The 25436-nt window shown below is 36.2% G+C and overlaps 1 protein-coding gene across 1 annotated transcript; it reads left to right on the top strand.

The window, feature by feature from the left end:
- The first annotated feature begins 750 nt into the window (after positions 1-750).
- LOC123555911 (uncharacterized) lies at positions 751-22964 on the top strand. The gene is made up of 4 exons (XM_053547122.1): positions 751-846; positions 5347-5505; positions 11713-11908; positions 18396-22964. The coding sequence occupies exons 1-4, from the start codon at positions 751-753 to the stop codon at positions 22232-22234; spliced, it is 4290 nt and encodes a 1429-aa protein (XP_053403097.1). The 3' UTR covers positions 22235-22964.
- Positions 22965-25436: the final 2472 nt, after the last annotated feature.

The raw sequence follows: 25436 nt of genomic DNA on the forward strand, positions 1-25436 counted from the left end.
CTATATTTACTACTGACTTTACCAGTTAGTAGTATAATTAATACAACATGGCATTTTACAAGCATACATCATCTGACTGTTGTCAAAAAGAATATCTTTCTAATTATTAAAAAAAGTGTCATTTTATTATCATGTAAATTTAATTCATACACATTTGAATTGAACATCTTAATCTTACATTTCAAGTATATTACTTACATAATATAGAGTCAGTCCTGCAGTTGTTTATTTTATATCCATATACCGTAATACCTTTTGTCTTGTATATAGAGCATTGCACTTCAAGCAAATTAGTGACTATTCTCTCTTTAAAGTTAATCTAGTATAAGACTCATCTCTTTTATATGTTTTTGTGTGATCTGATGACACATGACAAGCAGGGTGGGATTTCAGTTTGTTTGAAATATAAATTTCCATTTCACTTTAATGTCACTTGAAACATAATTGTATTTTGATGGTAGCTGAAACTACAAATTCACATTTTCTGAAACTAAAAAATTCACAGTTTTATTTGTTGAAAAGTAAAGATGTATCTTTTTTATTTCCTATCATCTGGTTATTGAGTTTAATTAAACACTTCAGAGTACTTGTGGATACATTTGTTATACCCACTTGTAGAATATTCCATCCTTGAACAACTAACTGTTACAGTGGTTTTTGTAAGAAGGAAAATATATACTGGTAAATCAATGCATTATAGACCAGTAGGTTTTTTACTGATTGAATGTTATTTTATGTCCATTTAAAATAATGGCTATAAATCACATTGGGACCTCTGGAAAATCCACGAATCATGCTTTTGCACAAAATTTATCCTCTATCAGTGTAGATACAGATCTGACCAGAGTACAAAGTAGTAGAAAGCCCCTAGAACAGAGAGAGAAACATTTTAGATACAGGCATATTCAGCACACTTAGCTTAACTCATTGTGAATTATAGACAGCCTGGTTCTTTAACCTTTAGCCTGCTGGCGGCAAGTGATTCTGCCTTTGCGACCAGTGCAGACCAAGATCAGCCTGCACATCCGTGCAGTCTGATCATGGTCTGCACTGTTCGCTATTCTGTCAGTAAGTTTTCAGTGAACACCCCTTCGAATAATAAATGGTATTGCCCAAACTGAAATGATGGACCAGTCCATTTTAGAAATTTAGCAGGCTAAGGGTTAATATGCCTGCTGTAGAGCACAGATAAATGCAAAGCACTCTTTTCTCGGAAGTATCAATACTGATCTCTTAGTTCAGTAGATAATATTAGCCCTTACCATGCTGGACACGATTGAGTTTCCTTTTGCGACCAGTATAGAGCATGATCAGCCTGCACATCCATGAAGTCTGATCATGATCTGCACTGTTCGCCATTCAGTCAATACCTTTTTGGTAAACAACCCCTTTTAACAGTTAATTGTATTGTCCAAATTGGAAGATAGAAATTTAGCAGGGTAAGTGTTAGTTATGGACACCTTTCATTTTACAAATAGGTTACCAGATTACCAAGATGGTCTGGTCATATTATTTCAATACTGGACAATTGCACCTATGATGTTCACTCTGTTGACCAAAATTTGTCACGGTTGAGAGCATGGTTTGAATAGTTATGTGACCGTTTTGGTAGTATGGTCACATATTATGCTTTACTAGTTTTACATGTTTTTAGCTCACCTGAGGTGAGTTTTTGTGATCACTCGATGTCCGGCGTCTGTCTGTCGTCCGTCGTCTGTCAGCATTTAGCTTGTGTATGTGATAGAGGCTGTATTTTTCAACTGATCTTCATGAAATTTTATCATAATGATTATCTTGATAAAATCTAGGCCGAGTTCGAAAATGGGTCATCTGGGGTAAAAAACTAGGTCACTATGTTAAATCAAAGAAAAACCTTGTGTATGCAATAGAGGCTGTATTTTTCAATTGATCTTCATGAAATTTTGTCAGAATGATAACCTTGATGAATTCTAGGCTGAGTTTGAAAATGGGTCATCTGGGATCAAAAATTAGGTCACTAGGTTTAATTAAAGAAAAGCTTCGTGTATGCAATAGAGGCTGTATTTTTCAATTAATCTTCATGAAATTTTGTCAGAATGATAACCTTGATAAAATCTAGGCTAAGTTCGAAAATGGGTCATCTGGGGTCAAAAACCAGATCACTAGGTCAAATCAAAGAAAAACTTTGTGTATGCGATTGAGGCTATATTTTTCAATTGATCTTCATGAAATTTTGTCAGAGTTATTGCCTTGATGAAATCTAGGCCAAGTTTGAAAATGGGTCATCTGGGGGTCAAAAACTAGGTCACTAGGTCAAATTAAAGAAAAGCCTTGTGTATGCAATAGAGGCCAGGGGGTTGGACGTATATAATGTCTCTCGGGTTTTTAAGCGAGGATTCAATGTCACCTTGGCATAAATGGCGATGTAAACAAAGGAACGGGAGGTTTTTTTTCCTAGAAACATGTAAGTACATGCTTATTTGCCATTTGATCGAACTGCTGATATACTCTTTCGATAGCCACATGTGTAAGGTGAGATCGACACATTCGTTTTTGGCCGTACAGTTGACAGTACAAAAACTATTGAAGGGACAAATTGATTTGAAGTGACTGTTTTTGGATTTCTGTCATGTTTTTGTGCAAGTTTTGACCAAAACAGGCATTCTGCTTGTGTTAGATTGGCTGTATTACGTACTATATTACTATATCTCAATTTCGGAAATGTGTGCACATTTCTAAACCCTGGCATCGCCGGTTTTTAGCTCACCTGAGCAATGCTTTTTTTAAAATGCAGAAAATTAAGATTTTTTGTACCGTATCTTACTGTACGTGATTTAAGATCAAAAAAAATTTTTTTTACATACAAGGGTCTAGAATACAGTAAACACAGTATTTGAATGGCATATACGTTTCAAATGAAAATATTGGCTTAAGTTAAGTTTTACTTTTTCACAATTAGCATGTATGTTTCAACCTTTGATTTGCTTATGCTTTGAAACCAGTTGGTACATTAAATTTGCTTAAATAGGCCCAACAGATATCCAAATATGCTTAAAGTTAAAAAAAAAAACGGCGATGCCAGGTTTTAGAAACATGCAAATATTTCCAAAATTGAGATATAGATGACATTGAATTCTCGCTTAAAAACCCGAGAGACATTATATACGTCTGAACCCCTGGCGGCTGTATTTTTCAATTGATCTTCATGAAATTAGATTAGAATGATTACAGTCGGGACTGCCTTAACGACCCCCTGAATTTAGCGACTCCCTGTCATATGCGACCCTATTTTATGCTCCGGATGCAATTTACTATTAAAAGAATCTGAATTAAGCAACCCCCTGCCTTACGCGACAAGCGACTGTGAAATCAGGCTCCTGAATCGATATTTAGACCGTTCTCAGCGACTTTGAGACGCTCCCTCGCAAGATTTTACACGATAGAGTTACCGTTCTTTATCTCGCGTGAAGTTGTTTGAGACGAGAACTTATTTGTTTACAAAAATTGATGATGAAAAACATAAAAAAGAACTGTTTGGACATTAGGACAGCGTGTTAAGGCACTTAAATTGCTCGATTAGGGAAAACCAGCGTATAAAGTCGCTGAAGAATTCGGAGTCGGTGCATAAATTAACTTTATTCCTGGTGAAACAAAAATATGGCGGTATTTAACAGGAAACGACGAAGTAAACACAGATTAAAGATACAGTCAATAATCGAATAAATGTCTATGAACAATTAGTACAGAAAAATATAAATATCATAAACCTCAGTGTGCAAATAGTTCAAATGGAACATTTATATTTTACTGCTCCCCTTTATTTTCTTGCCAGATCATGAGCTTAAATTTGTTTTATCAACATCATACGAATGATGCAAATTATTTCAAATGTATATTTTATCAATATGCAATTAAAGAAATAGTATTTAATCATTTTCCACTCCTATCTTAAAAGAGGGCAATATAGAAGTATCCGATATTCATGTACTTTAATTGGAAAAATATATGAAACCAGCGTCATCCAGTTAAGTGAGACTGTTTTAAGAGACTCCCTGTCATATGTGACCTTTTTCGCTGCTTCCCAAAGTCGGTCTCTTAAAACAGTCTTGACTGTACCTTAATGAAATCTAGGCCGAGTTCGAAAATGGGTCATCTGGGATCAAAAACTAGGTCACTAGGTCAAATCAAAGAAAAACCTTGTGTATACGATAGAGGCTGTATTTTTCAATTGATCTTCATGAAATTTGGTCAGAATTATTGCCTTGATGAAATCTAGGCCAAGTTCCAAAGTGGGTCATTTGGGGTCAAAAACTAGGTCACTAGATCAAATTAAAGAAAAAGCTTGTGTATGCGATAGAGGCTGTATTTTTCAATTGATCATGAAATTTGGTCAGAATGATTGCCTTGATGAAATATAGGCCAGGTTTTAATATGGTTCATCTGGGATTAAAAACTAGGTCACTAGGTCAAATCAAAGAAAAACCTTACATGTATGCATTTTATACTGGATCTTCATGATATTTGATCAGAATGTTAGCCTTGATTAAATCTAGGTTGACTTTGAATATGGGTCATCTAGGGTCAAAAACTAGGTCACCTGGTCAAATTCAAGAAAAACATTGTGTACGCATTAGAGGCTGCATTTTACACTGGATATTCATAAAAAAATTTAAGAATGATTGCCTTAATGAAATCTAGGTCAAGTTAGAATATGGGTGATCTGTGGTCAAAAACTAGGTCACTAGGTCAAATCAAAGAAACACCTTGTGTATGCGGTAGAGACTGTATTTTTCAATTGATTTTCATGAAATTTTGTCAGAATGATTGCCTTGATATAATTAAAGTTTGATTATGGGTCATCTGGGGTCTAAAACTAGGTCGCTAAGACAAATCAAAGAAAAATGTTTTGTATGCGATAGAGCTTCAAATTATGCCCCCGGGGTGAAAAGATGCCCTGTCCTAGGGGTCACTTGTTATATGAGTTATATAGGAAAAAAATTTCTGATCATATTTCCTAGACTGTTTTATTATAATAACCTGACGACCCCAAGTGATTAAGGGTCACTTGACTTTGACTTTGACCTACTGACCTACTTTCTTGTGTTTTTTTTAAGATAGAGCCTTGAAATTTGGATGACAAGTACAGTTTTGCACACCGACCCTCAAGTGAGCTATCCAGGGTCATCATGACCCTCTTGTTTTATTCATACATGATTAGAAATTTTAGTTTACTTCACCTTTAGAATATTGATGCTGAAAAGAAAATCACTTTTTCCGGAGGTGTTAATAGTTCTGTTTTATTGATTAGACATTACATATAAAACGTTGTTACGATACATTTAGTGCCATGTGTTTGTTTCTTTATAGGCACGTGAATCGCGACATGAAATATTTCACACTAAAAGCTATGAAGTTACAGATGACCAGCTGAACACATACATTGAGGAGATGATAGATGTGCTTCAAGACACAAAATGTCTAGCAAGCTATCCAGATGCACAACAAGCTGTGGAGGAACTTAAAAGGGTACTGACTATTATCATTGCTTTAAACTAAAATTGTAATTGAGAGATTTATGCATTTTAGTGTAAAAAGAGTGGATATGGTAGCATGTTTGCCTTGTGAATATGTGATTGTGCATTGTTTTTACTATTTTTAATTGGCCCCCTTTAAAAATTGTTCAAAGAATTGAATTCCATGCAGAACTCAGGTTGCCATGGCAACCGAAAGGAAAACTTTAAAAATCCTCATGTCCAAAACTGCAAGGTGTAGAGCCTTGATATTTGGCATGTGACATCAAATGGTCCTCTATGAAGATTGTTCAAATTGTGCCACTGGGGTGAAAAGAGGCCCCGTCCCGGAGGCACAAGTTTTACGTAGACAATGTATATAGGAAAAAACTTCTTGTCTAAACCCACAAGACCTAGGCCTTTGATATTTGGTCAGTAGCATGGCCTTGTGGTCCTCTATCAAAATTGTTCAAACATAACCCTGGGATGAAAAGAGGCCCTGCCGGTGGGGGTACTCAAGTTTTATATTTACTTATATAGGAAAAAACTTTAAACATTTTCTTGCCTGAAATTGCAAGGCCTAGGCTTTTGATATTTGTTATGTAGGATTGCCTTGTGGTCCTCTAGCCAAATTATTCAAATTATGCTCCTGTGGTGAAAAGAGGCCCTGCCCTGGAGGTCCCAAATTTAATAGAGACTTATATAGGGAAAAAATTAAAATCTTCATGTCAGAAAGTTCAAGGCCTAGGCTTTTCATAATTGGTATGTAGCATTGCCTAGTGGATCTCTAACAAGATTGTTCAAATTACGTCCCTGGAGTGAAAAGAGGCCCCGCCTAGGAGGTCACTTGTTATACGAGTTATATAGGAAGAAATAGTTCAAAAATTATCAGATCATATTTCCTAGGCTGTTTAATTATAATTACCTGATTACCCCAAGTAATTAGGGGTCACTTGACTGTGACCTTGACCTACTGACCTACTTTCTTGTTTTTTAAGATACAGCCTTGAAATTTGGATGACATGTACTGTTTTGTATACGGATCTTTAAAAGTAATTTTCAGTGACCATCAATATGACCTACTGGCTTACTTTCTAATATTTTAGCATTAGTTTGCCATTTTAAACATGTGGCTCATATTACTCAGGTGAGCGATTCAGGGTCATCATGACCCTCTTGTAATAGTAATGCTCTTGTCATCTGTGTTATAATAAACACTAGCAAACAAACTTTATTTAACATTTTATCAAACCAAATCTTGAGTCTCCTTGCATCCATATTGCAGCATTTATTATACATGTTTCTATTTAATGTGATAATTACATATTGCAACATTAATTTCATAGAATATGTTTTTGCCCAGTGGTTCAATGTAATTGCATGAAAGTCATGCATTGCTCTAAAGCAAAGAAAACTGGATAGAATTTGGCCTATCTTTTTTGAGCATTTTCATTACATCTGAACACTAATTATTTCAATGTATTTTAGCTCACCTTATCTGGGAATGGATTGAAACTTAACACACTTATTAACTGTTATAATCTGATTTGCATTGCACAGGTTCCATAACTCTATTTTACTTTTTTTACAAAGTTATGCCCCTTTTTCGACTTAGCAGTTTTTATGTCTTTCAAGGTGGGCATATTTAAATCGCACTGTCAGTGCATCCATGTAAATTATTGTCAAGGCTGTAACTCTGCATTAGCTAAATTGTAATAATGCATATTATTAGTCACCTACTAATTGAAAACCAGTTTCGGGGACTATAGGAATTTCGTGTCCGGTCCATAACTCTGTCATCCATGAAGGGATTTTAATATTACTTGGCACAATGTTCCCCATGATGAGACGGCGTGTCATGTGCAAACCCCGGACCCTTAGCTTCGAGGTCAAGGTCACAATTGGAGGTCAAATGTCAACAGGGCCCTTTTCCTGTCCGGTCCAGAACTCTGCCACCCATGAAGGGATTTTAATATTATTTGCACAAATATACCTCATAATAAGACGATGTGTCATGCATGACTTTGAGACCACTAGTTCAAAGATCAAGGTCACACTTGGCTGTCAGATGTTAACATGGCGTGGACAGGGTCTGTTTCGTGTCCAGTCCATAACTCTTTCATTCATCAAGGAATTTTAATATCACTTGGCACATATGTTTCCCATGATGAGACGACGTGTCATGCGGAAATCCCTGATGAGACGACGTGTCATGCGGACTTCTTACTCAAAGGTCAAGGTCAGGATTGGAGGTCAAAGGTCAACAGGGTTTTTTTCCTGTCCGGACCATAACTCTACCATCCATGAAGGGATTTTCATATTACTTAGCACAATTGTTCCCCATGATAAGGCAACGTGTCATGCGCAAAACCCGGACCCCTAGCTCAAAGGTCAAGGTCACATTTGGAGGACAAATGTCAATAGGGTTTTCTTCCTGTCCGGTCCAGAACTGTCATTCATCAAGAGATTTTAACATTACTTGGCATAAATGTTCCCAATGATGAGAGGACTTGTCATGCGCAACACCCAGAACCCTAGCTTAAAGGTCGAGGTCACAATTGGAGATCAATTGTCAATGGAACATTTTTCCTTTCCGTTGTATAACTTTGTCATGCAAAACAGGATTTGAATATTACTTGGCACAAATGTTTACCACTATGAGACGGAGTGTCATGCGCAAAATCCTGGTCCCTAGGTCAAAGGTCAAGGTTACACATAGAGGCCAAAGGTCAGATACAAGAATGACATTTGTCTGGAGCATTTGTTCTTAATTCATAGAGGGATTTTGATATAACTTTGCATAAATGTTCACTACCATAAAACGGATTGTTGTGTGCAAGAACCAGGTCCTTAGGTATATGGTTATGGTCGCACTTAGAGGTCAAATGTCAAAATCAAGAATGACTTTGTTGGGAGCAATTCTTCTTCATGCAAAGAGGGATTTGGATGTAACTTGGCACAATTGTACACCATCATGAGACAAAGTGTCATGCGCAGTTCCCTTCTTTAGAATTACTTCCCTTTGTTGTTACTATAAACAGCTTATATTGTAACTTTTTCGTTACTAGTCATAGGGAAGAATCAATACCACTTTTCTGTGGTACGACATGCATGTTACATCCAATTCTGAGGTGTATTTTGACCTATCTCTGCCTCAGGTAAGGACTTCTGTGTGGACTTAGAATTTTTTATTTTTTTATTTTATTTTTTATAGTTGATCATAGGGAAAAACCAAGACCACTTTTCTGTGGTACAACATATATGTTACTTTCAAATTTAAGGCGTATTTTAAGGTCTCTACCTGGTAAAGAGTTTTTTGTCGATTCAAAAAACTAAAGAATTACAATAATTACTACACTTTTTTTTACTATAAACTATAAATAACTTATATGATACCTTTCTGATAATTGGCCAAAAATGCTATATGAAAACAACTATAGGTTTTTATACATACAAATTTAAATCCACGTGTTTTGTTATAACATATTGTATATAAAGTACAATATTGTGTATACCAGACAGATATCAGTTCATTATGTTATACTGCATTACAGAATTAGTTGCCTTCCAGTAGTAGACTTTGTATTGCACGGCAATACTTTATTCACTTGTTATTTTTTAGTCCCCTACTGATTGAAAACCAGTTTCGGGGTCTATAGGAATGCGCTTTTCCGTCATTCCATCCGTCCGTCCGTCCGTCCGTCCGTCCGTGCCCGCGAAATGATGGTTAAGTGACTGCATAACGGTACTTTCTCTTTGATGTCATTCATTCTGTTCTGTTCATGTGACCTTTTTCTTTTTATGTGACTGTTAGAAGAATGGAGAGAACAATGGGGGTGTCACATAAAGACCGTTTCGTTAGAACGTGCGTCTGTCCGTCCGTCCGCAATTCCGTGTCCGGTCCATAACTCTGTCATCCTTGAAGGGATTTTAATATTACTTGGCACAAATGTTCCCCATGATGAGACGACGTGGCAGGCACAACACCCGGTCCCCTAGCTCAAAGGTCAAGGTCAGAATTGGAGGTCAAAAGTGAACAGGGCTTTTTTCCTGTCCGGTCCTTAACTCTCCCATCCATGAAGGGATTTTAATATTACTTGGCACAAATGTACCTCATAATAAGGCGATGTGTCATGCACAACTTTCAGAGCTCAAAGGTCAAGGTCACAACTGGAGGTCAAAGGTCAACTGGGCTTTTTTCCTGTCCGGTCCATAACTCTCCCATCCATGAAGGGATTTTAATATTACTTAGCACAAATGTTCCCCATGATGAGACGACGTGTCATGCGCAAAACCTAGACCCCCTAGCTCAAAGGTCAAGGTCAGAATTGGAGGTCAAAAGTGAACAGGGCTTTTTTCCTGTCCGGTCCTTAACTCTCCCATCCATGAAGGGATTTTAATATTACTTGGCACAAATGTACCTCATAATAAGGCGATGTGTCATGCACAACTTTCAGAGCTCAAAGGTCAAGGTCACAACTGGAGGTCAAAGGTCAACTGGGCTTTTTTCCTGTCCGGTCCATAACTCTCCCATCCATGAAGGGATTTTAATATTACTTAGCACAAATGTTCCCCATGATGAGACGACGTGTCATGCGCAAAACCTAGACCCCCTAGCTCAAAGGTCAAGGTCAGAATTGGAGGTCAAAAGTGAACAGGGCTTTTTTCCTGTCCGGTCCTTAACTCTCCCATCCATGAAGGGATTTTAATATTACTTGGCACAAATGTACCTCATAATAAGGCGATGTGTCTTGCACAACTTTCAGAGCTCAAAGGTCAAGGTCACACTTAGCAGTCAAATGTTAACATAGCATGAACAGGGTTTGTTTCATGTCCTGTCCATTACTCTGATATTCATTAAAGGATTTTAATATCACTTGGCACAAGTGTTCCCCATAATGAGACGACGTGACATGCGCAAATCCCGGACCCTTAGCTTAAAGATCAACAGAGTTTTTTTCCTGTCCCATCCATGAAGGATTTTTAATATTACTTTGCACAAATGTTCCCCATGATGAGACAACATGTCATTCGCAAATCCCGGACTCTTAACCCAAAAGTCAAGGTCATAATTGGAGGTCAAAAGTCTATAAGGTTTTTCTCCTGTCCGATCTAGAACTCTGTCATCCATCAAGGGATTACAATATTACTTGGCATAAATGTCCCCCTTGATGAGACGACGTGTCATGTGCAACACCCAATACCCTGGCTTAAAGGTCAATGTCACACTTAGAGATCAAAGGTCAGACACAAGAATGACTTTGTTCGGAGCATTTCTTCTTCATGCATGAATGGATTTTGATGTAACTTGGCACAAATGTTCACCAACATAAGACGGATTGTCATGTGCAAAAGCCAGGTCCATAGGTCTAAGGTCAAGGTCATATTTAGAGGTCAAAGGTCAAATTCAAGAATGACTTTGTCCAGAGCATTTCTTCTTCATGCATTGAGGGATTTTGATGTAACTTGGATCAAATGTTCACCACCATGAGGCACCCTTGTTTTTAGAATTACGTCTCTTTGTTGTTACTATAAATAGATTTTATTGTAACTTTTTTATTACTGGCTGTAGAGAAAAATCGAGAGCACTTTTCTGTGGTACAACATGCATGTTACATCCAATTTTAGGTGTATCTTTACCTGGTAAAGAGTTTCTTGTGGACTTATATAGATTTTTTAAGGAATCATTTCCTTTTGTTGTTACTATAAATAACTTATATGATAACTTTTTTATAATCGGCCAAACAATTCAATATGAAAACAACTGTGGGTTTTTATATATGCACATTTTAATCCAAGTGTGTTGTTATAACATATTGTATATATAGTACAATATTGCTTATACATCATTGACAGATATCAGTTCATTATGTTATACTGCAGTAGAGAAAATTAGGTGCCTTCCAGTAGGGGACTTTGTATTGCATGGCAATACTTCATTCACTTGTTTATATTAGATTTAAAATACTTTGTCACAAGCAAGATCTAATTAGGTCCAGATCTGCCTCAGATGAGCGACTTAGACCCATTTTGGGCCTCTTGTTTTTTAAGTATAGTTTATTAAAGGTCCATTTTCTTGTTAAATCCAAAAGAAACATTTTTTTCATTGAGAAACTCTTCTTCTAGTCGTTAGTTTGATTTTAAACGAATGACAAGCTGAGTCAAAACAGAAAATACGGTAAACTGTTAATCTTGTGTAATGAGCTGCTTCTTTTTCTTATAGCTTAAGGCAAACCAGATATATATTAGTGAAGAAGATGCGAGTGCCGTCATGGATATAGCACTAGAAGCAGTAAGAGAAAGCAAACATGAGGCCATTAGTGAAATAGAAAATGCAAGAGCTTTAACCATCTATGATATTGATTCAAAGCAAGGCGGAAAACAAATTGATGAAGAAACAAGGTTAACCAAGAGACAAGGTATCAGTCTATTTTAGTTTATCTGAAACATATGCTCAGGGTGTGCTGTTAGTATAATGGATGATCCTGAAGCCATTACCCTCATCCACAAATTTACTGTTAGAACTCTCTAGAGGTCATCAGTTTGGCCAAATCTTAAATTACATTATGTCGGAATGTTTGACTATGTAAAATCTGGATGGACTTATGTACTGGCCGGGTCATCTGGGGTCAAAGTTTAGGTAACCTTGTTAAATCATAGCATAGCAAAACCATGTGAAACCATGGTTTCAAGTGAACGGTAAAAATGTCTATATAGATAGATGGTCTGAATAATGTTGTATATTGTCCACCTTTTTATTTAAGCATCTTCTCCTCTAAAATTACTGGCCAAACTTACACCCAATTTGTTCTGTAGCTTCCTGGCTCAAATTTCTCTTTGGGATTTTTTAATGTTTCTGCTTCTAAGCATTTAAGGTCTAGCACTTAGGTCAGTCTAGACAGAAATATTTTTTAACATGTTTCAATCAACTTCTTTAAGCAAAATTGGCCTTCAGTATCCTTGAACAGAACTTTCTTCTGACTGCACTTAGAAGAAGCCACAGCTAAAATTAGAAAAAAAAATAATTTACTTGCTTGATGAATCTTTTCCAGACTTGGTCTGTAGCATCCTGTGATGGATCTGTCTTGAATTTGTTCTAAAGATTCCAAAAGAAAGTTCTTATAATGTTTGTTCTTTTGTGATCGGCTGTCGTCCGTCCGTCTGTCTTCGTTTTGGTATTTTGGTTTGTGAACATGATAGAGACCACATATTTTGCAGTCAATTTTAATCAAACTTGAACACAACTTGTCTTGGCATAATATCTCATTTCTTTTCAAAAACTGACCAGTTCCCGTCATGGGTTCCAGATTTATGGCCCCGTAAAGGAACAAACTTTGCTATTTTAGCCTTTGCAGCCATATAGAGATCTCATTTATGGTTTGATTTGATACAAACTTGCAATATATCTGTAACAACAATAGATCTTGGATTCCATGATGAATCCATAAGATCTAATCATAGGTTCCAGAGTTACGGCCCCTGATTGACCCCTGAAAGAGCCAAAATTTATTAATTTTTAAGAATGTTTATCTTGATGATTCCTGGGCCGAGTTAGAAACAGGGTCATGGGGTCAAAAACTAGGTCAACACTCAAATGAAAGGAAAAGCTTGTTAACACTGTAGAAGCCATATTTATGACCCTGTCTTCATGAAACTTGGTCAGAATGTTTATCTTGATGATTCTAAGGCCAATTGTAACATGTGAGCGATATAGGGTCATCATGACCTTCTTGTTGGTGAACTAACTGAGATTTTCTTGTTATTAGGAAAGGGTAGGATAGATAAATAGAAACTGTTTTTGTCTGATCAGTCTTTTCTGTCCATCTGCTATGTCCATGGATCGCCTAAACTGCTTGTCAGACTTTGGTATGTCTTCACAGCAATGATTGCTATGACATGTGTATATCGTATACACAGTTTTCTTAGATTATTGTACCTGCATTTTTTGAAGATAAAAAGGATGACATAGAACATAGGCTCTTTCCGTTCTACAGAACATCTTTCCTTCTTCCACACCTTGTGTCCAGCCCATAAATCAGTAATCTGTTAAAAGGTTTTGTCACAGAATGTTGTTTTTGTTGTTTCCTTTTTTGGATTTAAAATCACGCTGACACTATTATAGATCACAGTCATGGAAATTTTACAGCTTTTCATTGTGTAGGCGCTCTTCCTAGCATTATTTAAGGCATGGGCAAGGCAGCTAAATAGTGGCAGAAATGTTCTCACTTACAAGACAACATGTCAAGTGCAAGATCAAGGCTGGAAGTTTAAAGGTCAAGGTCTCACAGGGATGGATTAATGTTGTTGTTTTCCCTATATAAAGCTGCCATCCATTAAATGGCTTTAATATTACTTGGCACAGAATTCACCATAAAGAGACATTCTTTCAAATCTTATCAAAATTAAATGCCTGTTTATTGTACTTGCTTAAGCAAATACTTAACCTTGTTTAGGCATGGCATCACTCCATCTCCTGTGAGCAAGAAACTTACACTTACAAAAATATCGTGGCTAGTAATGAAAATTGGTTGCATTCTTACCTGAAACTGTACAGTACAGGTATTTCGGATGACACGTTCTGATATGCGGAGACATAGTGTGAGAGAAAGTAGAAGACTGCAATTATTTGATTAAATGACTTCTACTTGAAATATTCTCCACCAGTTGAAGAAAATAAATTGTCAGTGGTAACTTTCTTCAGGTATTGCAAAGTGTTCATTTCATGACATTTAGCATATTACACAAAATACTAGGACAAGAATAAATTTGCTATTCAGAAATAGCTTTCTTTTCGCCATTAAATAATCATTGTGCTAGCACCCACATCTACAAGACTGAAGTACCTCAATTACTGGTAACTAGAGTAACGGATTGGAACTAGGTCACACCATAAGAAACTTTTTAATACTTAAGGGGCCACATTTTGACTTGTTCTTCATGAAACCACTTCGGAAAGTTTGCCTTGAGAAAAACCTTTAATTAAATTTAGAGGCCACATTTTTATCCCCCCCCCCCCCCCCCCCCCCACCCCCCGAAGAAAGAGGTGTATATTGTTTTGCAGATGTCTGTCGGTATGTAGATCAATCCGTTTGTAGACGCTTAGGTTCTTTTTACGGACGCTCAGGCCTAGGATCATGAAAGTTGATAAGGAGGTTAGTCATAGCCACCAGATGACCCCTATTGATTTTGAGTCAAAGTTCAAGGTCACAATGACCCGGAACAGTTAAATGGTTTCCGGTTAGTACCTCAGAGCGCTTGGGCCTAGGATCATGAAAGTTGATAGGGGTTTGGTAATAACCTGCAGATGACCCCTACTGATTTTGAGATTAGAAGGTTGAAGGTCAAGGTCACAGTGACCCAGAGCAATTAAACGGTTTCCGGATGATAACACAAGAATGCTTTGGCCTAGTACCTTGAAAGTTGATAGGTAGGTTGGTCATGAGCAGCAGATGACCCCTATTGATTTTGAGGTCAGTATGTCGAAGGTCAAGGTCACAGTGTCCCGGAAGAGTTAAATCATTTCCAGAAAGTAACTTGAGAACGCTTGGGCCTAGGATCACAAATCTTTATGTGGAAGTTGATCATGATCAACAGATGACTGCTGTTGATATTGAGGTCAGTACGCCAAAGGTCAAGGTCTCAGTTACCCGGAACAGTTAAACTTTTCCGGACGATAACTTGAGAATGCTAGGGCCTAGGGTCACGAAACTTTATAGGGAATATGATCATGGTCAGCAGACGACCTCTATTGATTTTCAGGTCAATAGGTCACAGGTCAAGGTCACGTGACCTTGAACAGTTGAACGGTTTCGGGGTGATAACTCAAGAAGGCGTGGGCCTGGGTTAGGGAGATTGGTCATGACCAGCATATGTCTATTGTCAGTAGGCCAAAGGTCAAGTCACAGTTACCCGAAAGGTTAAACCGTTTCCGGACGATAACTTGAGAATGCTTGAGCCTAGGATCAGGGAACTTTATAGGGAACTTGATCATGATCAGCAGACGACCCCTTTTGATTTTGAGGTCAGTAGGTCAAAGTTCAAGGTTACATGACCCAGAACAGTAGAACTTTTGTGTACAGTGACCAAATAATTTCTGTTGTTCCTTTGCAATTACTGAATGCATCAAGTGGGTGCATATCGTGTTCTTCGAGCTCTTGTCTACTTTATGTAAATGGAACTTGCTCTCATGAATTCTAGGCCAACATTGAAACTTAGCTATTTGGGATTGAGAATAAGGTTACCTTGAAAAATGATAGAGTAAGCTTGTTATAGTATGATCTTAATAGTCACCTAGATTTTCACCCCAGATGTCACAGAATTACACTTTATCTGGATTTCAAAAAAACAAAATTTTGTTCTGTAGAAAATGTGACCTCTGATTGTTAACACTCAAAAAGCCACATTTTTATCTGGTCAGTATGTTTTTCTTGATGAAATCTAAGCTAAGATTAAAACTTGGTCATCTTGGATTATAAGTTAAGTTGTTTGATCTGATCATAGAAAACTCTGACACTGAACTGAAGGCAACATTTGCTACTTTAAATGCATAAAGCCTACTAGTAGTCAGAATATTAGTCTAAGTATGAAACTAGGTCATCTGTGATCAAATGTAGGTCACAAGGTCAATTCTGAATAAAATGTGTTTACACTGTACACTTTTTCTATCATATGAGCATAAATGGTTGACATGTTTATCTTTATATAACCCAGGCAAAGTTTTAAAATGGGTCATTTTAGAGCACAAATAAACCTAGGTCACTAGCTGAATCCTGGAAAAAGAACATGATACATCCCATTTGAGTAATGAAATAATCATCATGGTTGTTATGCTAAACATCGCTCTGGCACAATTATTGTTCAAGCTTTTGACAGCAGAAGACCCCAGATGTCCCTGTCCGGATGATAACTTCAGAATGCTTAGGCCTGAGATCATAAGTTTAGGTACACAGATGTAACACCATCAAAAACAGGTCAAGCTCAACTTTGAGGTCAGTAGGTCAAAGGTCAAGGTCAAAATGACCCAGAATATTTAAACCGTTTCTGGATGATAACTTCAGAATGCTTGGGCCTAGTATCATATATTTTGATACACAGGTGTAACATCATAAAATACAGGTCAGGTTTGACTTTTAGGTCAGTATGTCCAAGGTCAAGATCACAATGACCCGGAACAGTTAAACGGTTTCCGGATGATAACTTGGGCTTGAGATCATAAATTTTGGTACACAGATGTAACATCATCAAATACAGGACAAGTTCCACTCTGAGGTCAGTAGGTCAAAGGTCAAGGTCACAAGGACCTGGAACAGTTCAGTGGTTTCCAGATAATAACTTGAGAATGCTTGGGCCTAGGATGATGAATGTTGATAGGGAGGTTGGTCATGATCAGCAGATGACCCTAAGTGAATTTGAGATCAGTAGGTTAAAGGTCAAGGTCACAGTGGCCTGTAACAGTTAAACCATTTCCAGATGATAATTCAAGAACGCTTGGGCCTAGGATCATGAAAGTTTATAGGAAGGTTTGTCATGACCAGCAGATGATCACTATTGATTTTGAGATCAGTAGGTCAAAGGTCAAGATCACAGTTACCCGGAACAGTTAACCCATTTCCGGACGATAACTTTAGAACGCTTGGGCCTAGGATCACAAAACTTAATCGAAGGTTGATCATGACCAGCATATGACCCCTATTGATTTTGAGGTCAGTAGGTCAAAGATCAGGGTCAAATTGACCCAGAACAGTAGAACCTTTTGCAGGGTTAACAAGATTTAGATCATTTTTAATAAACAGGTGTAACATCATCAAATATAAAACAAGTTCGACTTTGACATTGGCTTACTTCTGTGACAAGGCCGTATTGTGGGGGTATAATTTGTCACTCCTGTGACAGATCTAGTTATGGACTTCACATGGCCAGACAACAGTTATGTCCTTTAGTTAGTAAAACATGCTTAAAAGACAATGTTGCATGTATCTCAGAAATATTTGACCTAGGGTATAAATTATTATAGAAGGGTTATCTAGCATGTGAAGTTGCTCACTTGGGCTTTGTTTGGGATTTCAGCTCCCAGAGTAATGACCTTTGACAAAGGTACAAAATATGCTTTAAAAGGCTAAACGTTTTTGTTGTACACGTAGGTATCTGAAAAGAATTTGACCTTAGAATTTACATGATTATTATTCAGCATATGAAGTAATGATATTGTGTTTTTGTCGAGCCACAGTTACAAATATATACGTAAAGGGGAATAAATGTTTGTGTCGCATGTTTCTCAAAAAGTATTTGACAAAGAGTCATGACACATTTTAGGTATATTATTTAGCTTGTGAAGATGTGCACCTAGGGTAGTACTTGAATTTCATTTAGCCAAACCAGAGTTACAGCCCTTGACTTAGTCAAAAAATATGCATAAAAGGGCCTAAAAGTTTTTGTCACGTGTAACTGGAAAAGTTTTGACCTAGTGTAATGAAACTTAACAGGGATATTGTTCAGCATATGAAGTTGTGCACCTGGGATTTTATTTGGATTTTACTTCTACCCCCATTCCATTGCCCCTCCTACCATTCCCCCTAAAAACTCACTTTCTTTCATCTTGTATTTCTTGATAATGCTATGAAGTGTCCATACCCTCCCCAAACCATGACTAATATACACAATTGGCACACATCTAATTTAAGATTTGGAATGCTTGCTCAAGAAGTTGAACTGGTTTAAAATGGTTCACAATTCAGTGTGCCATTCAAAGGTCTTGACATTGTAATAAAATTAAATGGTTCATTAAAGGTTCTTTTAATTTGATCAGCACATTTGGCTACATGGCCATTTGACAAGCTATTGATGTTTGTTGTTTTTTTTGCTGTTTCAAAGGTTGTGGCTAAGCAAATGTTTGGTTTTTATTTACAGAACTGCGAGCACACATAATTGAATACTATGGGCGATATTACTCTACAACTGACATTTCTCCTCTCGTTCAAAGTAAAAAAAATGCTATAGATGAACTGTATACACCCCTTGTCATCCTTAATGAAAACCAGAAGTGGGATTTCAAAGAAATTGAACATCTTTATGAGCGAAGCATTTTTTTCTTAGAGGATGATAAATATGTTGACTATTTTATAAGAGATATTAGCAGATACCAACGCAAGGCATTTTTCAATAACGGCAGTATGTTGCATAATGTGTTCCTCACTGGTGAAGCAGGATTTGGGAAAACTACATTGTGCAAAAAGCTTCTGTCTGTGTGGTGCAACATGCACAAAAGTGAAGAACTCAGTAAACCTGCCCTAATATCAATAGGACAAGATTGGAATCTGGACTTTTTTCAGTTTGTATTTTACATCTGTTTAAGGGACACAAATAAAGAGAGCTCTCTAGAAGAAATGGTTAAGAGACAATTACTGCCCGCTAAATATCATGACACTTTTGAAGAAATACTTGAGCATGTGCCTGAGAAATGTTTGTTTATATGTGATGGTCTTGATGAATGGAATCCTCCAGAGGGTATGCCAAAAGTTCCAAGAACGTCACCTGGATTGCCTTTAAGAAAAAGCAAGTCTAATTATGTGACATTGTTTACTGCACGTTCTTGGAAATTGGACAATATAAGACTTTCATCAGGTGAAGTTGATGCCATGTTAGATATCAAAGGAATTGTCCATCACAGAGAGCTGATAGCAAAGCTATTGCGACTGTTAGATGAAATATCAAACAAACAGGTCACTAGTGATACATTCTTGCATGATGTGAGAAAAAAGGAAAAGTTGCAATCGTTGATGAAGAACCCATTGGTCTTAAAATTGATAGTGTGTCTATGGTATGACAAGCAGATGCTGAATGAATCATTAACCTGTGTGTATAGTGACATAATTGAATTATTTCTACATCATGCAACTATGAGAAACAGTAGAGACCATGATTTCAAGAATGATGCACGTCATACATATACATGCAAAGCAGATATTTGCCCTTTTATCGCAAAAGATAGGCCATTTATTAGGAAAAATTCTTACTTATTATTAAAGTTGTCAAAACTCGCATTTGAAACATTATTTTCTAAGGATAAACAAACTAGGCTCATCTTTAAAACAAGTGATCTATCCAGTTACGGAATTACTGACTCTGAATTAAATATTTTACTGAAAATTGGAGTTCTGTCACTTCGCATGGTGGCTAGCACTTCGGTGCTGGAAGAAAAAAAAGAAGTGGCATTCATTCATTCAACATTTCAGGAGTATTTCGCTGCCTGTTATATAACTAGTAGAGATGATATCAGAATTGAAACAATATTAAGACATAGATGCATTTGCTTGCACGATATTAAGAATTTGGAAACATTTTTAGTTTTTGTAAGTTGCATGAATGTATCAACTATGCATAGAATTTCCATTTTTTTGGCTGGTTTTGTGAACAATGATACTCATAGGTGGCATAGGCAATTTGTTCTACCTTCTTATTCAGCAGCTGAAATCTCAGATGTTTTATTTACTTGTTTAAGTGAGGCAAAATGTGTTCATGATACAGCTGTCAGAATTATAGTGAGTGACATTTTTTACCCCATTAAAGAAAGTGAACTGTTAAGGAATGTCGATTTCAAAGAGACTAAATCATTGGTCATTAAAACCCAAGTTATAGACACAAGTATCTTATTTTATTTTAAGCAGTTAGAAACACTTAAAGATTTTTCTGTAGACCTACCAATTCAGGAAACGTTACAGATTATGGAGTCATCACAAGAATCTCTAAAGTATATGTTTCTTAGAAAAGGGTTACAAACTTTGAGTAATCAGTACCTTGCAGAATTTCATACCTTAATTCAAAGTATGCCCCAGCTGCAATATATAGCTTTAGAAAATGTTATGTATTTTAAATCAATGATGGCCATTGATCATTTTCTTAAAGCCTGTAGGGAATATAAACACTATATGGATCGTCGTTGCTTCCATGGGGTTTACTGCTTACCACATTCAACAAAATTGGAGGAAGATGAATACTGTAGTATAGTAATAAAAGTTGCTGAAAATTCTAACCATGAATTTACAATGGAAGGATCACATAAAAGTATATTCAGACCTGAAGACTCTACACATGTCATGAGCCTGAAAAATGAAATACCCATTCAATGGCTTACAGATTTTGTTGGCTGTCTGAATATATTAGAATTAGTTGATGTGAAAATGTCATTTTTGTCCTTGAAATCAATTTTTGAGGAAGTTGGATTCCCAAACAATTATGAAGACATGTCCAGGGAACATGAGCTGTCTTCTTGTGATATTATTTACAAAATCACTGCTCTGTGTACTATTCAACTAACTCTGACTGTTCGAGGAAAGATAATACATCAATTAAAGGTATCTGATTTGGAGCAACAAGATGACCCAGAACATCTTTTATCATTTTTAATATCCGACTACGAAATAGAAAACTTCGAGTGTTCAAGTCACTTTAGTCATCTGAATGTGTTTATAAATGATAAAGTGTATCCTAAAATATGTACTGTTGATTGTGTAAATATGAAGTTGCCTTCATTGATTTCAGTTTTATCATGGATTATGAAACTTCCAAATACTGAAATAAGGATGACATCAGAACATGTATGCTTTCAGAAAATTAAGAGAAGTACACATGGTGTTTCTCCTACCATTTCTGTAAAATTCTCTAATACTTCTCATTCATTAATCAGAGAGATAAAATCCTATCTTTCACTGGATTGTGACATCTCAGAGTTTCATCTTGAACATGTTTTTCTTGACAGTATCTTTGACTTTGATCCAAGTAAAGTAACTAGTTTAATTTTAGACACAGTGACACTCACATTTGAAACGTTAACTGGCATATTGGACAGACTTAAAGATTGGATCTATAATCCATCTATCACTGTGTGTTTTTCGGAAATTATTGTTGTTGGAAAGGGAGATGTTGGCCCAGAGATAAGTGTTGAGTATTGTAAAATATTTTCAGGACAAATTTCTGTTAGACGGAGGATAATTGTCTTCAAAAATATATTAAATGAAGATATTTCTAAAGTGAGACAAACCCTTCAGTTACTTAATGATTTTAAAGAAATGCTTCGTAGATCATTTTCTATCATAGCTATGAAAAATTTACAGATAGCACACAAAAATTTGAAAGATCTTATTTCTGGTCTGAACATACTTTGTAATGACCCAGTGATAGAATTGAGCAAAGTTGCATTACTTGACACAAATGGAGAAGGGTCTGAAAATGTTATAGAAACATGCTCTCAAAACTGGTTGCCACAGATACATGTTATTGATGAAAATGGAATGTTGTCTGTGTTCAAAGAAGCCTGTATGTTTCGTACTTTAGTATGTACAACTACAGAAAATGACAATATCAGTCACCTGACACGGTTACTACCTACATGTCAGTGTTTGGAAGAACTACGATTATTAAATATAAACATTAATAACATGACCTTTGACTTCAGTTCAGAAATGAAATCTCTTCAAAGAATATACCTTTCTCGCATTAAAGCAACAAGTGCATCATTGCAGAAGCTGTTGGAGAGAATACCTATGTCTGACCAGGTAGTAACAGTTTATCTGAATAACGTGTTTCTGCTGGATAAATCACCACTGATATTTCTGAATACTGTTCAGGAAATGAAACAAGTCCATGTAGAGACATTTAGTAAAGTGAAACAGGTGTTTCTCGAACACAGTTTTTTCTTTGATGATACCAATGATAATTCGCAGTTCTTCCGGATGACTGTGAGAAAATAGCTCATCCACGTATCAGCAAGAAAACATTTTTTTCTGAGCCAAAAAACAAGTAGAATTATTTGTTTTCTTTGCCACAAATTTCTGTTGTTTAGGCTGAATGATTATTTTGAATTGGTAAATTACAAATTTTCAACAGACAATTTATGGGACTTTTACTTGTTTGTTGGGATTTTGACTTATCCGCAAAATCCACAATAATAAGTCCCCCCACCACCAATATTTTTATTTCACAGTTGGCTATTGCTTAAACACCAAGAGCACAACCTGTGAGTGTAAAAGTGTTTGACCTAAGTTAGTATGCAAGAAAGGAGTTATGGTTCTGGCCTGATGAACAAATGTAAATCCTCAAAGCCAAGTACTCAAGAAAAATGAACCTATACAAAAAGGTGACCAGGAAATATCAATTTTCTAAGATAAAAAAGGCAATTATTCTTACAAAATACAAAATGAGTTACGGTTCTTGACCTACTTACCAAACGATGATGAACAAACTTCGAAAGGTTCAAAGTCATAGCTGAGTTAATCGTCAAACATAACTTTCTTTTATTTTTTTTTTATTTAAATTCATCAACACTAAATTTACAAAATCTGTGATTTATTTTTATAATTATTCACAATTATATCTAATAAAAACAATTATCTGGACAAATATTGGATGAAAAAAAAATAATTTGGTGTTAGATGTTTTCTTTAGTTCATGTCAGTGTAAAATGTAAAAAAAAAAAGAAAAGTAATTTCTTTGATTCATTCTGAGGTTGCAGAAAGTCATGAACACTCCTTGTATGATCCTACAATGATATCTGTAAAAGATTTTAGTGTAATAATTTCTCATTTATTTCATTTTGAATGTGTCACAATGGTATCCTGATTTTTAGAACATCATTTATAATGTTTGTATCTTATATTATTGATTTTTTTTATATATTGCATTCCACATAAACCACAATGATATCTACTGATGTTTATACTTCAAACTCTGTTTGTCCTTCATTTCAAGTTGTGATCATTTTTAGTGTTAAGGTTACTCATTTATTCCATTTTGCGTATATTTGTTTCACAGACACTTTGGACTTGGACAAGCCAAATGAACGTTCTGGCATTTGGACCTGTTTCATGCATATAAACATACCATGAGCAGAACTTAATGATATATATATGTAATGCTCATCTTTCACTAAAATACTTATCACTAGATGTTATCATTAAATATTTTAAAAATCTTCACTTAGCTAAATAGACAAAATTGTGTTATGTTTCATCAATAACCATTAGTCTGCTAAAAGTCTAAAATGAACTGGTCCATTATTCAGTTGGGGCAGTACTATTTATTATCCCAATGGGTGCTCACTTAAAATTTACTGACTGAATAGTGAACAATGCAGAGCGTGATTTTCCTGCATGTTCGTGCAGGCTGATCTTGGTCTGCACTGATCGCAAAGGCAGAATCACTTGCCGCCAGCAGGCTAAAGGTTAGCAGTTGTTTCAGTGTTTTAGCTGTAGTAAATATTCCTGTTGTGGTTAAATAATACATTTATGAGGTGTGTACAATTTGTATAATGTTTATATGCACAGACATGTTTTTTATTCTTCAAGTTTACATACTGTGTAGTAATTGCTTCTTCTTTTTAGCTCACCAGAGCACAAAGTGCTCAAGGTGAGCTATTGTGACCGGTCATTGTCCGGCATCCGTCAACATTTGCCTTGTGAACACTCTAGAGGCCACAGTTGTGACCCAATCTTTATGAAACTTGGTCAGAATGTTAGTCTTGATAATCTCTAGGTAAAATTTGAAACTGGGTCACGAGGGTTCAAAAACTAGGTCAGTAGGCCAGATCAAAGGAAAAGCTTGTGAACACTGTAGAGGCCACAGTTATGACCCAATCCTTATGAAACTTGGTCAGAATGTTTGTCTTGATGATTTCTAGGTCAGGTTTGAAACTGGGTCATGTGGGGTCAAAAACTAGGTCACTAGGCCAAATCACAGGAAAAGCTTGTGAACACTCCAGAGGCCACAGTTATGATTCAATCTTTATGAAACTTGGTCAGAATGTTTATATTGCTGATTTCTAGGTCAGTTTTGAAACTGGGTCATGTGGGGTCAAAAACTAGGTCACCTGATCAAATCAAAGGGAAAGCTTGTGAACATTTTAGAGGCCACAGTAATGACTCAATCTTTATGAAACTTTGTCAGAATGTTTGTCTTGATGATCTCTAGGTTTCAAAGTGGGTCATATGGGGTCAAAAACTAGGTCACTAGGCCAGATCACAGGAAAAGCTTGTGAACACTCTATAGGCAATATTTGTGACCCAGTCTTTATGAAACTTGGTCAGACTGTTTGCTTTGATGCCAAGTTTGAAACTGAGTCGTGTTGGGTCAAAAACTAGGTCAGTAGGCCAGATCAAAGGAAAAGCTTGTGAACACTCTAAATGCCACATTTATGACCCAATCTTTATGAAACTGAATCAGAATGTTTGTCTTGATGATTTCTAGGTCAAGTTTGAAACTGGGTCATGTAGGTTAAAAACTAGGTCACTAGGCCAGATCAAAGGAAAACCTTGGTAAAAATCTAGAAACCACAATTTAAGTTTGAAACTCATGCGAATTAGTCAGAATGTTTGTCTTGATGATCTATAGTTAAAGTTTGAATCTGAGTCATGTGGGTTAAAAAACTAGGTCACCTGGTCAAATCAAAGGAAAAGCTTGTGAACAACTCTAGAGGCCACAGTTGTGACCCAATTTTTATGAAACTTGGTCAGACTGTTTGCCTTGATGATCTCTAAGTCAAATTCAAAACTGGGTCATGTGGGGTCAAAAACTAGGTCAATAGGCCAGATCAATAGGTGAGCGATATAGGGCCATTACGGCCCTCTTGTTTCAAATATAATTTTGAACTTAACATACATGTATCTTTACTAATCATTAATAGTTTTATTTAATGAACAACAGTGTGTTAAATTACTAAAATATGACAAGCTGTCCAATCATATCATCTTTTGACTGGCGTTGATATACATTTTGTATTATTACATTTTTTATAGAATACCAATATGTATTGGAATAGCACAGTATATTGTTTTTGAAGTGTCACACTAATATTTAGGAGTCAAATGTTGATATGTCTGAAGAAGTCTGATATATTCTAGTAATTTAACAATCATGTCTTGTATATTTATAAATTGTCAGATATTGATTTTTAAAAAA

This window comes from Mercenaria mercenaria, chromosome 7, assembly GCF_021730395.1.
Source record: "Mercenaria mercenaria strain notata chromosome 7, MADL_Memer_1, whole genome shotgun sequence".
NCBI classification, from domain to species: Eukaryota; Metazoa; Mollusca; class Bivalvia; order Venerida; family Veneridae; genus Mercenaria; species Mercenaria mercenaria.

Bases quoted from the DNA above. Each gene is read 5' to 3' on its own strand.
- LOC123555911 (XM_053547122.1), top strand. From the start codon at position 751: ATGGCTATAAATCACATTGGGACCTCTGGAAAATCCACGAATCATGCT. The intron at 5,506-11,712 runs GTACTGACTATT...TTTTTCTTATAG, and splicing joins CTGTGGAGGAACTTAAAAGG to CTTAAGGCAAACCAGATATA. The intron at 11,909-18,395 runs GTATCAGTCTAT...TTTTATTTACAG, and splicing joins AAGGTTAACCAAGAGACAAG to AACTGCGAGCACACATAATT.